Source organism: Oryzias latipes, chromosome 14 (assembly GCF_053564925.1).
Source record: "Oryzias latipes strain Hd-rR chromosome 14, Olatipes_Hd-rR_3.1".
Taxonomy (NCBI): Eukaryota; Metazoa; Chordata; class Actinopteri; order Beloniformes; family Adrianichthyidae; genus Oryzias; species Oryzias latipes.
Genome location: NC_136250.1, coordinates 16,237,228 through 16,254,532, shown reverse-complemented (window position 1 = coordinate 16,254,532; position 17,305 = coordinate 16,237,228). Strand labels below are relative to the sequence as shown.

Sequence of the window (17,305 nt, the reverse complement as noted above, 5' to 3'; positions counted from 1 at the left end):
GAAAGAGAGGTTGGCTTTACTGTGATGTGAATGGAATAGAATCAGCGCGAGAGAGAAAGAAGGAGGAGGACGGCACAAATCAACCTGCCTCTTGACTTCAACAGCAGAATAAGAGCACCAGAAGAGATCGGGAAGTGTTGGAGGCTTTTTTGTTTTGTTTCTTTTTATTTGATTTTATTTTTGGAGAGAGGAAGAGGACACCAGCTGGGAGGAACTGCTGGAGGAGAAGGAGCCTCGGCGTGGAGATAGATAGCAGAAAAATGCTGTCATGGGGAGAGAAGGGGAGGGAGTCGGCAGAGAGAAACAGGATGAAACAAGGCAGGGTCGCGCTCAACTGAAATGTGGAGGTAAGCCTTTTCTTTCTGCTCGGAGAATCCACATTCCAGCCTCGCGGAATCCTCTTTCTCATGGTAATGAATTCAGATGTTTGCCACATACCTCTGTACAGGCATCCATATGGTCTGACGGGCAGACAGGGACAATGTATGAGAGCCGGAGATGATGGGAAATAATAGGGTTGGCATCATCATGTCATGCAGCTTGTCCTCCCTTTGCCTTGCTGCCCATTGTGCTTATGTCACCCCTACAAGCACGTCTTCAATTCAGCAAGATGAGGCGCACCATGCCTGCTGTTTGTTCCCGGCTTTTGAGGTTTAAGAGCAGCTCCCCAATCTTTGTCGCATTTCATCCTGGGCCTGCCCTCCTCCTCTCCTCTGCCGACACCAACAACCCCCTCCCCACACGACCATCTTCCCCGTCTCCCTCTATTGTCCGCACTTCGATGAGGCCTGATTGTCTCATAAACTGTGCAATGACATTGTTGAGAAGGCACCGTGGCTGCAGGACTCGGGGATGAGGGCAAGGTGGAGGGAGGCGGGGAGAAGGGAATGGAGGCACACTTAGAGAACGAAAGAGGTGCAGAGGGAAAAAAGGGACAAAAAAAGGATCTGCCTTTAAGTCTGGATACATTTTGAAAGACTACAAAACATAAAAAAGCCATCAGTGTGCTGGGATTTATGAGGGATAAAGAGGATTGAGTGATGAGCACACAATGGAGAAGCCGAACCTGAACTGGGGTGTTGTTTTCAAGGTGGCAGGGAAGATGAGGGATGCAGGAGTCAGGCTCCGTTTCCCTCCTCACCACCCTCTGCACTCAATGATTTAAGATGGGGTGTTTATGAGGAGCTGGGGCTTCAAGGGGAGAAAAGCAGGGATGGGGAGCTGAGGACGGTTAGCAGCAGCTTACATAAGCCAGTGCACTCTAAGGACGGGCCGTTTCATTTACTCTTTCAGTGACTGATATCAACATTTTCAATGATAAGGATTCAGTTTTGGCCTGATGTGATGGAAGGAGCTGTTTGTTTTGTCAGGCAGACAGAAGGGAGGGCGGGATGGTTTTTTCTTTTTGTTGGGGTCAACTTAGACTGGACAGTTAGGAGTCCACTCCTCCAACACTCAGTCATCGTGGCGAATGATAAGTATGCTTGCACCGACATAATGGTGCTCTCTGATCATCCAGCCCAGCTGCTGCTGCCTTTGGTTCCACCACACTGTGTTAGTATTATACAGTCTTCAGTGAACAGGACTAAAACATGAGTTATAGTGTTGGAACAGAAAAATTGTTTGACGTTTCGTGTTTAATTTACCGTCTATACGTTTGCTGTAGCCTCGCAGAACTGCTCTCTAATTGCCATCTTCCCGGCAGACATGTTTTCTACTAATTTACTTCACTGGTAATGGTGTAGCTATTAGGACAAATTGGATTTTATTATTATCCCAATTCAAATCACCTTAAACAACTTCATAGTGAGCTGCTATTACTTCATAGCACAAGCCTTTTGTGTTTGTGAGGAGAAGAGGGAAAGAGTTTTGTAGGTCAGAGCTGCACCAGATGCTCGTTTTGAATATATATTTATTGCACTTTACTGTCGATTTTGTTTCAACAAATTTCCAACTTAGTTTCCTTTCTATATTGACCGTCTCTTTAGGACTTATTCTTATCCAGGTTTTAATTGAAACTTTTAGAGAGTTGACCCAGAAAGCAACATTTTTTCTTTCTTTCACTGAATAGGAGACAGAGGGCCAGTCCTTCTAAAGCTACAATCACCCCGCCCTCTGCAACACCAGTTCAAGCAACCACTTTCAGTGAAAGGTTTATGAATGCGCACTTTGGGCTTCCGCATTCAAAACTCTCGCGTCCTCGAGTCGCTACGCAAGTTTCAATTTTTTTGGCAATACGTACAAATCAAATTTACACTAAACGTTAAACTGGATCAAACGTAGACCAATCAGGGACTTGGATTTGGTAGTGGCGTACGGATGCCATCCCTTTTAATTCATGGAAGTGTCAATCATTTGGAAAATTGATCATGAAGGAGAAATGAATAATTGTGGTTTGTGTCAAGTTGTTCATGTATCATAATTAAGCTGTGAAAGAAAAGGCTGAAGCAAGATTCGTGAAATTTGCACCACTACTGCGCTTTGCATGAAACCTCTTCCAACTGTAGGTGGAGGACATGCGCTAGTAAACAATGGAAGAAGAAGAAGCCCCTCCCTGCTTGTCCAGTGTGAAAACCATGGGCTAAAGAAGGCACATTTAGCATGTTTTTGAACACGCGTCACATACCCAGTGTGAATGTATCATTAGTGTTACTGGGATGCGAAGTTAGTTGTCATCTTCAATAGTTTTTTTCTAGCAGTCCAAAATAGTTTAACGCCATTTTGTTTCATGAAATTAGGAAGCGGGCTGCACAGACTTGCAGTGGTTAGCCCTCTTGACTTGCAGAGAGGTCCAAGTCCAGTGTGGGACTTATCCACATGGAGTTTTCATGTTTCCTCCCAAAGCCCAAAAATATGCAGGTGTCAGTGTGTTGCCCTGCAACAGACTGGCAGCCTGTTCAGGGTTTTCCCAACCTAGGCCCATCAGTTGGCAGCCCCATGACCCCAAATGGGGCTCAGCAGGTTCTGTGGATAGATGCAAATTTGGAAGCCACAAACAATAAAGACATGCTAAGAAAACATTATGGCCTGCGCCATCTACTGTAATAGTTGATGCTCCTATTTATAGCATATAGAATAATTTATTTAGGATAGAAAAGGGTTAAATTAGCTTTTTCTGCGCACAGCAAAATCGGAGAAGTGAGCTCCCAGAAAAGGCCAGCGTTCAAGGCTGATGGGAGCTGCTTTCACTCTGAACCGTATCAAGAGTGTCCATGTATGATTTAAAAAGCTGTACGGTAACCAGGCAGATTTTCATCAAGTCTGAGTCAGCCGTATCATCCCTCTCTTTCGAAGCCTCTTGGCAGGACTCTGCTCTGCAGGCTCTGAGCTAAAGGCTGAGGGAGGAGGGCAGGCAGACGCGTGGAGCCTCCCCCTCATCGAATGACAGGATGCTGGCGGTGTAAGCCCCTTGGGTGGATGCTTTTAGCTCCCAATGTTCAACCATCCCCACCTCGGTCTGTGACCTTAACAGAGGACCCAAATGCAATGGCATTTAAATCAACTTCTAATTGTCCTCTGAAGCAGGACAGCTGAGATTAAGTTGGAGCACATTTTCAGCTTGTTTCATCATTTAGGAGGCCATCTCTGTGAGCTAACAACATTTACCAGACATTAGCATGGAAATGGGATTTTTCCTCTGAAGAATACTCAAAGATTGCACACAGGAATCAGTGTTCTTTTTTTAACAGGCCGGCTCATAATCAAAGAGCAAAGAAATTAATTTTAATTAAAGACGATGACCATTTTGATTCATCTTACCAGTAAAACAGAGAAACTGAGCCAGGCCTGTGCAGCAACAAAAGCCTGACGTAATATTCCCGAAAAACTAAATTTAGAAGCTGCTGTCTTCATGAGACATTTTTATGAAAGCATGGGTGAACCCACCAGCAGCAAACCTCGAAGAGCCCCTTCCAAAATAAAGCTGCATTGTCCTTAATCACAATGCCAACTCAGGGATTTCATACGTACATGAAACCATTAAGCGGTGCAGTAGATCCTTATCATTGTCCTGGCTGCTGTTACCAGAGAAGTGCACTTCAGGTTATTCAGGGCCACTGAAAGCGGGGCGGCCATTCAAGCACACATCCCTTGGTCAGCAAGGATCAAAAAGGCAAAAAGATTCTCAAGCTGATTAGAGTTTAAAAATACTTGAATCACGGAGCATTCTATTCTGCAGATAATGCATGAAACATGAGGGATTATTGTTGTGCTTGTGTCAGGTCTACGAGCCGCTTTGTTCTGCAACAAGCACAAGGAGGAAGTTGCATCTTCAGCTCTTTCATTTGCATGTAAAGGGCTCTTTTAATAAAGAAGTGAGAGCAGGGAGCGGTTTCAGCGCACACACCTTTGGCTGCTGCAGTTGTGTCGACCCTTGCGGGGCCAAGGCAGCACCGACGCACAGGAAACTGACAGCAGCGATGTGATCTCAGTGGCATGGAAGGAAACACGGCTGCCTCTGTGCCTTTGCTTTGAAAGTAAGTGCTGCCTCACTTCCCCATATGCTCGGTCATTTTTAATAGCAAGGCAGCATTATGTGCCTTCCAGCTGCGCATTATTGTCAATATTTACCAAAGTGAAGACAACTAGGCAGCAGTAATGATCATGGTGGCTCCAGGCGTTCAGTGGCAGACTTTAGAAAGGGGCTTTTTTTTGTGCAGCACTTACAAAAGCATAACATTGTTGTTGTTTTTAAATCCACTAAAGTACAAAATCTGTTGTGGAAGTCAGCATAATCTGTGCACAATGCATGAGAGGAAGGCTGCCGTTAATCAGCAGCTGTCTGTGCCACCGTAGTTACTCACATATTGGTGCACGAGTGGCATTTTTATGTAGGTCAGAAGGGGCTGAGCTGTGGTCTAATGACACAAGACCACCAGGCAGAGGAGAGGCCGCCTGCCCGTCCTATGAATGATAAATTACTTGGTTTCACGTTTATAAAAGAGATTTATTTTTATGTCCCTGGCTTTATTGTGGCCGGTTAGGGCCACATCTAGAGAAATTTGGTTTAAGAGGCTTTGCAAATCCTTAACACATTGTTGAATTTAAGTTTATTTGGACATTTGCAAATAGACTGTCAGTTGATAGTATTGTCATTAATATCAAAGCAAAAAGCCGCGACCCTCCACTCATCATGCCAATCCCTGCAAATGTTTTCTGCATTTTCCCTTTGTGTAGAAAACTAAAATAGCAGTCAAAAGTACAAAACTATTGAGGTAAGTAAATAAAAATCCTTCAAATTGAAATTAATTTGACAAATTCAGCTCTAATGAAACAGTACTTTTTTGAAATTATTCAAATTTGTACAGTCTCCCATCACATTTGTTCCACCAATTCATATGACAAGATTGTCATAACTTCCCTACACTGAAACAAACACTATCATGTGGATATTTACTACAATGTATGTTAATTATGCTTTTTTGATCATTTTTTCAACATATCAGAATAACAAAAACTTTGTGTTCGTTTTATGCGTTTTTCACATATTTCTGCGCATTATATCACATAAGGGAGAACTAAAAATAACAATTTGTTTAATCATCAGACATGTTGTAAGAGTTGCTACTAATTTAGTTTCTCCTGGATGTTTCCACGCAAGAAATTTGATTTTAGCCACCTTTCTTGTTTCTGTTTTGAAAATGTGATATGTTCTAATTAGCAGAAGATTAGATGCATTGTCAAGGAAAGGCCACATGAGATTTTGGTCATTTTTTAAGAATAATTAATGCATTCTGCTGCAGAGCTCGTAATGTTCAGTGGTGATAAAAATAAATGTGCAAATAGAAGCCACTAAGAAAAGACCTTTCTCTAATCAAGCTTTGCCTCATAATTGACACAATCGGAATGAGCCAGAAGATAGTTTTTGGTTCTGCACCTCAGTATTTAAATGGAGAAGGCTGGGGAGAATTAGAGCAGTTGTGACTTTGTTGCACTCACAGGAGCATTTTAGCAAGAAGGAAACCAGCATCTCTTCCTCTCAAGATTAACTTGATAGATCAAGAAAATATGGAGCAAAAAGAATGCATCTTCTGTCTGAATGAGAGCTTGCATAGGACAGAGTGGGAACGGCTAACTGTAAAGCTCCGAATAATAGTTCTGTCAAACACACACACACGCGCGCACACACCCGCACACCCTCACACACACAAACACACACTCAGTGGTTGGTGAGAGGCAGCTGTCTTCCTGTTGCCGTGTGGACAGTGTACCACATCGCTGAGGCTTGGAAAAAGTTTCAGTGCAGAGGTCCCACACAAAGTCACACATGCTCCCAAAAAAACCTCCACGCAAGTTCGCCCTCTGAACTTCTCTACCTTCTTCACACTTATGGTCTGCCTCAAGGTGCACAGGAAGTGGCAGCGCTTCTCCGGCACACAGTGCTGATGTCATGGCAAATAACGTGGCGCACACTGACGCCAGTTATGCGCCTTCTTTACATTTTGGGTAAAGAAGGCGCATTTTTACATTTTGAGGTTTTGAGGGACAGAAAAACCCTGAAAGTTGTGGCTGCTGCAAAACAATGTTGTAATTGTTTTTGTTAGTTTCTATTTGAACTTAAATAGTATATCTGAGAGACATCGTCCTTTATGCATCTGATGAAAAGAATGGGTAAGATGATGTCAAATTTGCAATAGCCACTGGCAGCGTTGCTCAGACTTCCCATGTAATTTTTGAGTCTTCTGCATTTTAGCAACCTCTTTTTTCTCCTCAAAAGCACTAAAACGAACTGAAACTGGACGAGACGCCTCTGAGGTCGCCCAGCAGATGACCTTTGACGCACGGCTTTGCTGTAAAACAGGAAGTGCGAGCCCTCAGTGAGGTCATGTGCTCAAAAGTACAAATAAATCATAACAAATCAACTCCAGCCAACCAATGAATAATTAATATGACGGTAACCCTCTCCCCTCATGCCCAGCCGCATTAATAATGGATTAGGCAGAAGATTTATTTTCAATTTATTCTGTGGCATTCACAGGAAGTTTGGACCTCCACATTTAACCATCACAGCTATACAGGACATGGATGACACAGACAGAAACTGCATATTTGGGTAAAAACAACATTTTTGCTACAATGCAGTCAAATTATGAATCAGTTTAATACAGGAAACTTAGTTTAAAGCTAAACAACAAATAAAGCGAGCAATTGCTCCGTAACTTGATTTGATGTTTTTGGTTAAATTTAAGCATTCATTGTAGACAATATAATAAAAAATCACACAAATGTATCAGACTCATTTCAAAAAAAGAGAAATGCATTGATTAAAAAAAGAAAAAAGATGAATGAAAATGTAAGAAGAACATGCCATCAACTTAACAGTTTAATTACTCATTAACATTTATAGAGATTTTTGCAGTAATGCATACAAGCCACTTAAGTCACATTAGATTCATTAGATAAAATGACAATAAACCAAAGTCAAGTAGAGTGTTGATTGGAAAGGAGTGGGAAGAAGCAAACTCACCTCCATTGAGTTTTGTCCTTTTATATTTTTGCATAGTTGTCATAATCAGGTTCTAATCGGATCAAATGCAGATTGTTTATCAAATAACAAACTGGAGAGGTTATTGATCGTCTTCAGAATACGTTCTTTCATAATTTTAGTAAGTAGTAAGGATTTCGTATAAAAAGTAAAGTTTAAACATTTTTTTCTAAAGCAACAAGAATACGTGAACAGATAAAAGGATCAATATTATTATCTAAAGTAATACTTAATTAACTGACTATCCATTTGTTGTACTTAATTTTGAACTTTATTCAAGTAAAAAAAAAAAAACGTTTGTACGGTTTTGATTTTTATTTAATAGCCTATCAATAATTTATGTTTTTTGTTCATGAGCGAAAGTTAGGTTAACCAAAAACTAGTTTCTCCTTTTTTAGCCTTTTATAGGCCAACTTTTGTTAACATTGAAGCATCACCATGTCAATTTTATGACCCAGTTCTAAGCTTAACTTAATTAACATGCATTGCTCCATGTATTCCTTCATCTGCAGATAAACATGGAAACACTTTGAAAGACATGAATGCAAGTCAAAGTTTAGCTCTAGAGAAGGGTGCATTTGGTCATTCTTTAGCACCTGACAAAGTTTAGAGCATGGAGTTTGAGTATTAATGAAATATGGTTCATATGAGCCTTTGTTTGGTTCTTATAGATCTCAATTTTGTACCAGCTCCTAACAAAATGATTTATTTCTATTTCATCAGATTTGTGGTGTTTTGGATGTTTTATGTGTTGTTTTTACTTAAAACCCTTGAATTCTTGAACAAATTTCCATACATCATTTAATTGAAATCCTATTTGTTTTAAGATGTGACAAAGCTCTTTCACTTTGTAGATTTTTCTTCATAACTTTTTAACCATCTTTGTTCCAAACACTTTGTATTTGTCATTACAGAGCTATAGCAGCAACTGCACTCATCATCATTGTCTTCTGCTTTTTTTTTCGGGTCATTTAAAGGGCTGGGTTAAAAAAATAATCAATCTATTTGAACCAATCTTCACTGCAAGAGGCAATATTGATTCATGAATTCGATCAATCAATTTCTATTTAAACAATATCTTTTTTTTTCTTAACGAAAACATACTTTTTACATTTAAAAATAACAGTTTATCACATAATAAAAATGTTATCAGAACTCTTTTTCGTTTTGTCAGACAAATGGAAAGATAAAGATGAAGTTTATGTTGTCAAATGCTGGTCTGCAGTTTTTTTCCCCCATCATTACGTATCAGCTGCTTGAGATTTTATTTTTATTACATCTATGTTAGTAATTATGAGAAAACCATTAAAATAACCCCTGAAATTGGCTTTGAATTGAAAATTAGAAAATTTAATGAAGTAGAATTCTGTCAAATCAAGAATTGAGTTGTAAATCAAATCAAGTCATAAATCGAATCTTTTAAGGATTCTGAAAATGATTTCTAGCCATGATTATTTGTAGTTTTTCTACATTTGTGGTTTGTGCAGATCAGTCAAGAACTGACCAGAACCAAAGTTTGGTTGTGAAAGACATCAAACTGTTTAATTTGTTGTAAAAACTCAGTTCAAAGTTGCTTTTAACACCTTAATGCTCATTTATATCAAAAGAAAAAAAACACTTTCAAATTAATTTAATCCATAATTTGATCACTAATAATATTTTTGTAAGAAGACGACAGCAGAAATGTGTAGAATGAAAGTATTTTTTAAGTTTACACATGTTTTTGTGAATGGAAAGCTTTTTTCACATCTCAGTTTTTTTTATGGTTGAAACTTTCAGCTTCTTTTCTTGTAAGCTTTCACTCTCGTCTTTATACGTTTTTTTTAATTAATACTAGTATTTTTTAACAGTTGGGAACTAAGTACAAATAAATGCATGTCAGAGAGGATCAATAGCTCAGAGTGATGTCTGCAAAATATTTGAATAAAAAAAGAGAGTTAAATCACTACATAAAAACAGAGTGCTGCACTTAGAGGACTCTGGACGCGGCCCAGTTCTCTTTCTGCAGTGTGGCGGCGTTTAGCGTGGAAGACTGAGCACACAGGGCCAATGTGTCAGGACATTAGACTGAACTCATATTCTGAATCTGATCCAGCCACATTAATACTCTTTTACTCCCCTAAAAGCCTGGCATTTGCTGCAGTCCAGTTTCACGGATTCAGGATCTGTTGCAGGAATGCAAACTGGTCTCCAATGTAATAGCCGATCGATAATGAACGTGAGCCTGGCTTTATATTTCCCAGAATCAATCACTATTAGACCTTGTGGTTTAAATCGGCAGGACAGCTTTTAACTAAAAAGACAGAGAGTGACTCCAGAGAAGCTGACCTCTCCAGACAATGCAGCTTTTAAATCAGAAAATAAAAGCTGTTTGAACAGTTTTTCTTCTTTATATGTTTCCTTCCTAGATACTATGAATTTATAGTAATGATACCAATTATGTTGTTGCCATTGCTTTCTAATTACACAGTTTGTAGTCTGGACAAATCGATACAACAGGCAGAGCTCTCCTCTTCCTCAGCTATCTGTAATGGGTGCAGACTGGGTCTTGTTGTGTTTAAAGAAGCTTCTTTATCCCTGGAAAAGTGTTTCTTCATTTCTCACAGTTGGTTTAGTATTTTTTTTGTCCCTCTGCATTAAAACTTATCTCTAGTAACAGTCTGGATGCCCCTTATAATTTTGTTCTGGAGCACTGGATGTCTGTTTTCACTAAGAAACCCTCTTAGGTTCATCCCAGACTTGATCATTATCAGCTCTTGAATGAATTTCTAGAGAATTTCTTGAAAAACATGCTAGCTTATGTTATTTTTGTCATTGAAAAACAAAATTTATACCCGTTTAGTCTTATTGGAAAATTATCATTGTTGTCCCCAAAGAGTCAGCTCTGTTTTATAAGGATTAATGTTAACATCTACCTGTTTAAAACAGCTTTTTATCATGTGTTGAGAAGACTTTCATTCCCGATGTGGTCACAATGTCCTTAAATTCCCACTCCAATCATCTTTTGACCTATTGTAAAAGCGTTCCCAGATCATGCTGTTTTTAGCCACACAAAAAAACTGTTGTTTTCTAGGACATCGTTTCTGCAGAGCAGCAGGAGTTCATTAGAAATTCACCTCTGAGTTGTGGGCAGGAACGCTGGCGGAAAGCAACTCCATCCCCACTTCCTGTCCCCCATAACTGCGATATCTGTTTGCATGTTGTCCCGCTAGCTTACCCCCCCCACACACACACACACCCTAAACCGACATTACCAGTGCAACAGCATACCAACCCAGCATATTTTCTGTTACAACAATTAAAACAAAAAAATCTTAATTTTGAGCTTAATTTTCTTTACACTCGTCCTCCATCATCAGAAATATGCCACAAGAGCATGTTTAAAACACCAAAAACACTATTTTCATTGGAGTGGTTCTATAAGCTCTTAAATGACAGTAGGGTAACTGATGAAGGCAAAAAGAGTATAGCAGGCAGTCTCTGGTCGGGGTGGAAGTGTGGGGCAGAAAAGATGACGACATCCATCCTGTTGGGGTTAAATGTCAGTCATCTCTTCCTGTTTTACAGGACGCAGTCTTGCACATGCAGGCACAGAAAAGTAAGGTGACCATGACTTCCCCAAAATGCTGCATGCTTGATTTGACTCTCCGGCGACTTCCGCCTTGTCAGTTGGTACACCAGAGCCTCGTTAACCTTGTCCTGCGCTCCACATGGAAGTGGGCTGCCACCAGTTGAAGTTTTTACCTTGGGAAGATAAATCTGCCCTTTATAGATAAGCTGGTGTACACATTGAACAATGGAAATGGTTTGCAATAAAAATATATAGTTGTCCCCCCAAAAGCTAATTTTTTGCACTTAAATGTTTGAGTTCAAGAAAAATCTTCAACACATAAGTACCGGTATGTATTTATGAAAATAAAGGATTTTTTTTAACGTGAAGTGAGAGTTTAAAAAAAGTGGTTAAAACTTAAAAAAATAAATAAACAGAAAATTCAATTTATTTAAAAAGAGCAACAGGGTTTTGCATTTATTCTCAGAGTAAATGTGCATTACTGTGAATGTTTGCTTATGGGGCTAGAAGTTGTACAATGTCCAAACTGATGAAAGCTTAGCAGCAAAACAGTGACACATTTAGGCTGCTGCCCCCAGAGTCCACGCTTTATCTGCATAAAGCAAAGAGAGTCTGCAGAGGGCAGCATGGGATATGATGTTACATAGTCTTACACCATTTTATTTTTTTTTTAATGAAACCTAAATAAGAGAATTGAGTCATTGCAACTTTGCTGTAAAATCCCTTATGTGTGTCTAATTTCTGCTGACCGGTTAAGCGTTTCGGTTAAAGAGCCCGCCAAAGGGTCGAGCGCCCTGGGAATGTGGTTGCAGAATTGCGGTTTATGGATTCTATACATTCTAACATCTGCATCATCAGCCAGACACTCTGGAAGTGGAGGAGTTTGTGCTGCTGTTGCTATGAGACTAGAGAGGAGAGGGGCCAGCTGATGTGTGCTGCTGAGTGACATCTGTGCAGCAATCTCTGTGAAGAGTTTCAAGTTTCTGCAGCGTATATATACGTCGGCAACAGCTGTCCTCTGAAAGGGAACTAATCGTCTGCGGATTGTTCAGAAGCTTGTTTGGGTTACCTGACAGACAGAATCCACAGCAGCAGCAGCAGACTGTTGGTTGCATGAATGGAGATGAGATTATTTTTCCTTTGACCTGCAGCTAAATCTGAAGCCTTGATCTTCCAATCCAGAAAGTTCAGAGTCACCCACTCAAAACACTGTTTAAGAAAAATGACTCATTTCTGATCTGAATAGTTCAAGTCAGACCCAAGACAGCTAAATCAAAGCAAACTGGAAGAATGTCAGGCTTATTTGAGCCTTTTTGTGGCTTGTTCTGGAATCCATTTGCATTGAAAAGGGAAGCACCATTCAGTTCCATTTAACTTGTCATTACAAGACCCAACTTTTGTCTGTTAGAAACAGAAATGCTCTGGGGAAAGGGGCGGAGCATCAAGTTCCTCTTTATTTGTGCTTCTGCTTCAGATACAGTTATGCACTTTTCCATTTTAATGCCAGAGAAAAAGTAACTATTTGGTCATATTATCTGATAATATCTAACAAATGTGGATTTGAAACGAGCAATAAACTGTTTGAATGGTCAAATAGGTTTAAATCATTTCAATTTCAAAACCAGTGACAACTTCTCTATTTTGAAATCCAATTTTAAGTTACTTTTTGAGCCTATTTTAGCATCCAACATAACTAAACTGGCTTTTTTTTAATAACACTATAAGTATAAATGTTTACTGCTATGGCTAACTTTTACTTTTGTTTGTTTTCTTGTTAAATTTTTGATTAGAATATATTTTTTTATGAGTTAAAAATGGATCTCTCCTTCTCCTGCCTTGTTTTCAGCCTTGCTGTTTTTTTTTTTTTAAATTGGGGGTCCATCTGTTGATGAACAGGACTGGGGTCTGACTCAGCCTTTCATCAAACACGGACTCCTTTGGCATCTCGGCGGCATAAACAGTGCCATTGTGAAGCTGTGTTGAGCTGAAGGAGAGCTGCAGCAGACAGGATGCAGTGAAAGCGAGAACTGTCTGATGAATCGATGCTTTTAAGAAGCTCTGAATTTATTTTCAAGGGCAAAAAGTGAAATACAACCACGTTCAGTCCCCTCTGCATTATCGGCTTTATTCTGAAAGCTGAATTTGTCTTTGAGACAAAGTGAAGGTGACCTGGAATTATTTTATAAAGTGAAAATAATCTTCAAATGTTTTTTGAGACAGAGACAACATGGATTGATCACCAAGTATGCAGATTGGGCTTTACTTATAGATAGAAACTGATCTTCATGAGATCTTGTGACTATTCCTGTGCTCTCAGTGAAAACATAAACTGGTTCTCACCATGAGAAGCTGCACAGAGGCTGTTCTGTTTGAACTACCAGTAGTCATCAGCAAGGGAAACCACACATAGCCAGTAGCGTCCTGTGCACATGAAGAATCCACACCAATTAAACATGATAATTACATTTCAGCTGGTGCCTTCACACATAATCTGTTGGACTGTAATTAAAAATAAATCTTTGCTTACAAATGTCCCATGAAAACAAATGGAACAGTTTTATTATTTCATCAATCAGATATAATATTCATTATATTTTGATGGAAGTTATAATAAATCAGTAGAAAATAATCCCTGAATGCTTTTTCTTAACCAATTATTATCCCATGTAAGTTCGTTTTTCTCATCTTTATCTTTTCTCTGTTTTTTTTTTAAATACACCAACACGTTGTAGGTCCATCTGCTTTTATTGACAAATATTTGTGAATTATCTACATAATGCTCACTTTTCAGTTTGAGAAAAGGTGAATATTATGAAAAAGGGTGAGTATGGGGTGTTGTTTTTGCACCCTAAACCTCTGTGAGGATGTTCAGTGGTCAAATACTTCACATCAGAAAATATCAATCCTGTGTCAGCCTGTCATTCTGCATTGAGCGAGATCAAATAATCCGATGAGTAAGAGCATCACAAAATAATACGAGGAAAAGTAGCTGGTGACACGGCAGTCCTGCACACATGTAACATGACATTTTAAAGCATCAAGAGATCTGTCACAAGTTTGTTTCCTCTTTTTTATGCTTTCTTTTTTAAAAGCAGTCGAATTGACTTCCTGTTAAAAAGAGAGCTGAAAGTGTTTTGTTGTCTTCCTCGGCACTCACTGACATGCTGTGAAAACCACTAAAAACTGAGGAAAATGAAAAAAGTCACATAAACAGTTTAGCTAGTTTGAATTGTGAAGACAGAGGTGGAAGCAGTTCCTCTGTGGAACTTGTTTTGTGTTTGTGTATTTTGCTCAAGCTTTAATGATCCATTATGGTGTTACATTAAAAACCCAAACTTCCACAATGCAAATGAGTCAACTTGGAGCTGCAGACCTAAAGGTCATGAAAAAGGCTTGAAACAATGGAAAAGTAAATGTGTTGTGAGTAGATGCAGAGCTGCGTGTGTGCAGGGGTGTGTGTTTTGTGCATGCGTTTCATGCTTTCTGTGGTAGCTCTGCACCACTGCACCTGCTCTGTAGGCTGAGAGCATGCGTTGCATGCGTCAGGAGATACATGTGAAGAAAAGACAGACAGGAAAGAGCTGCGCACCTTTCCTGACAGCAACAGAAAGCTTCGTCTGGAGCTGACTGATGAAAGTTTGAAGGAAAGGTGAAGAGCGTCAAAAATGTGACAGAACAGGCTGAGCTTTCTTGGGTTCATGACTCATTTTGATGGTAAGTTAAAATCTGACGTCTCTTTGGTTGGTTCTCTTTAAAAATAAAAATAAAACAGGAAGTGAACAGGTTAAGGGTTTTAATCACCAACAACAGTCTGAAGAACTTTTCTTTTGAAACCAACATGGCTTCTGGTGTCATTTATTCTGCTAAATTTAGTCAGAAGAAAACCCAGAAACCCTTGTTTGTTTGTGTATACGAGTAAGAGACTGTCTATCCTTATTTCCCTCATGTTCTGGCTCTCTGTCAGTTCACCAGGAAGCCCCCCCCCTGTGTTAATACTGTCTATTGTGAGCAGGGTTGATGTGTTGAGCTTTAAGTTTGCTGCAGAACTATTTCGGGAAACTTTGGAACGGAAAGTGTGTAAAGGAAAGAATAATAATGAGAAACAGAGGTGCGGGGGATTATTCAACAATAAAACACACGTCAGATCTGCTTCAGTATTATTATTGGAATTCAATTGTAGTTTACAAAAAGCCATTCTTGAAGACTGTTTTTTGTGCTGCAAAAGGTTGATGTCCGGATTGTGTTTTCTGCACAGGTGGCTCCTTGATGAAGGCTGCTGGCACTGAGGAGAGCAGACCAACAGACATGGAAAACAGCTTGATACAGACAGAACCGCTCCTCCACAGAGGCCAGAGGGTCGGGCTACAGGGATGATCCGATGCGCCTCGCTTCTCTGGAAGAAACAACCAGATTCAAATGCACATCTGGATGGACCACAGCTTCCAGCGTTCTCGCCTAAATCCCAGTTGTCACCCATGACAGGTAAAGATCTGAGCGAGTTTGGCCTTCTAACGTGCTGTGAGTGAAGACTCCATTTGACTGAGCTGATTTTTCACGTCCGTGCTCAGTATCCCCATTTCACGCCAGCACCACAGGGAAAAGTTGACAGCAGTAGATTCTGAAGGCAACTTCGCTGGACCGGCTCCGTTTTACTCAGGCACTATGCAGTCAGATGACCTCTTCATCCGCAAGTTTCGCCGGCAGAATGTCAGGCCTCCCATCGTCAATTTTGACCCCAAACGGGAAGCCGGTGTGGTGGAGTGGCCTCCCAGGAGGGATGGCGATGGAGCTGAAGCTGACAGCCTCACTCCAAGCCGCGCAGGGCTGAACCTGCGGTCGGTGGGCCGGGGCCACATCATGCAGAGGAGTAACAGCGATGTGACCTTAGGAGACCTGGACTCCTCAGGGAAGACGGGGGCAAAAGTGGTCAGGGCGGCTGGCGAGAGGGCAGGTGCAGGGGCTCAGGGGGACACAGGCGTGCTACTGCACAGGGAATACGGCAGCTTGTCATCGCTGGAGAGGCAGAGCCAAGCCCAGGAGCCCAGTGCAGATGACCAGGGGCCTCTGAGTCCAAACGCTCTCCGCTTCAAAGACCCCTTCTTGCTTTTAGGACTGGGGGGCAACCCTCCAGAGCCTGATGGATTCTTTCGAGGTCTCTCCACTTCCACAGCAGACTCCCAAAAACCTGCTAAGCCACCAAAACCTGAAGGTCTCAGTAAGAAGTCCAAACCTACCCCCCCTCCCATTCCCCAACCCAGTCCGTACGACAACCTTGGAGGAGGAACGTGGGTGAGGAGCTTTGCGCACTATGACGTTCAGAGCATCCTGTTTGACCTCAACGAGGTGGCCACCAACAGGGACAGCATTGGACGTAAAAAGAATATCACCTCAGGGGCTTCGGCTGCATCCCAGCTGCGCCCCCTCACCCAGTCCACCCCTTCCTCGCCAGCACAAGGCGGGGGAGGCGGCGGAGGGATTGCAGATGACCCTGAACAGTCGCTGCTGCTGGATGAAGGTGATGGCAACGACAACGAGCTCCTCCTCAGCTGCCCTCATTTCCGCAATGAGACGGGAGGAGAGGAGCAGGTGGGGCTGTGCCAATCTTCTGGAAGGAGGGGGCTCTGGTCTAGCCTCCGGACCCCCAACGATGCAGTTTCTGTCCTGGAGGAGCCCAGAGAGAGTCATGTCCAACTGCAGGGGAAGAGCAACTACTTCATTGAGCATGCAGACCTGGGGGCCCATTACTATCGCAAATATTTCTACATGAAAGGTTAGAGAAAAACTTTGCCCATCTTTTCTTTGATCTATTGTAAAAGTGTTCCAAGTGGTCTTTTTCATTATGATTTTTAGCCAAAAAATAAAAAAACCTTTTTCTAGCATGTGGTCTCTGCTGAGTGGCAATAGTTCAAAAATGAGAAATTTGGTGCGGAGCAACCCCGCCCCACTTCCCCTCCCCTGTGTTGAAAAGCCTGTATCAGGAAGCGTGTGGTCCGCCCAGCATATTTTACGTAGAAAATTCTTATATTACAAACGACATTTTTCCCTGTGATCCTGATTCACAACAAGATGAATTAAGAAATAAATTTGAGCTTAATTGTCTTTACATATGTCCTCTATCATCAGAAAAATGCCACAAGAACAATTTCATTTGACCAAAATCACTAATTTCCTCTGAGTTGGTCTTTAAAGTCTAAACTCACCAAGTTCTTAAAACTTTGGGTTCCTGATTGCACTTAAGTGTTAACAGTATT

At 41.0% G+C, this 17,305-nt stretch overlaps 1 protein-coding gene across 3 annotated transcripts in view; it reads left to right on the top strand.

Moving 5' to 3' along the window:
• sipa1 (signal-induced proliferation-associated 1) overlaps window positions 1-17,305 on the top strand; it is a 34,611-nt gene continuing 17,306 nt past the window's right edge. For 2 of the 3 annotated variants that reach the window (XR_002291680.3, XM_020708913.3), the window contains exons 1-2: window positions 1-347; window positions 15,310-16,824. Coding sequence is in view for 2 of the 3 variants with exons in the window: in XM_020708913.3 (XP_020564572.1) it covers window positions 15,717-16,824 (1,108 nt within the window). In the remaining variant the exon portion in view is untranslated. The remainder of the gene's footprint in view (window positions 348-15,309; window positions 16,825-17,305) is intronic. The other variant, XM_011483426.4, reaches the window with a different exon arrangement.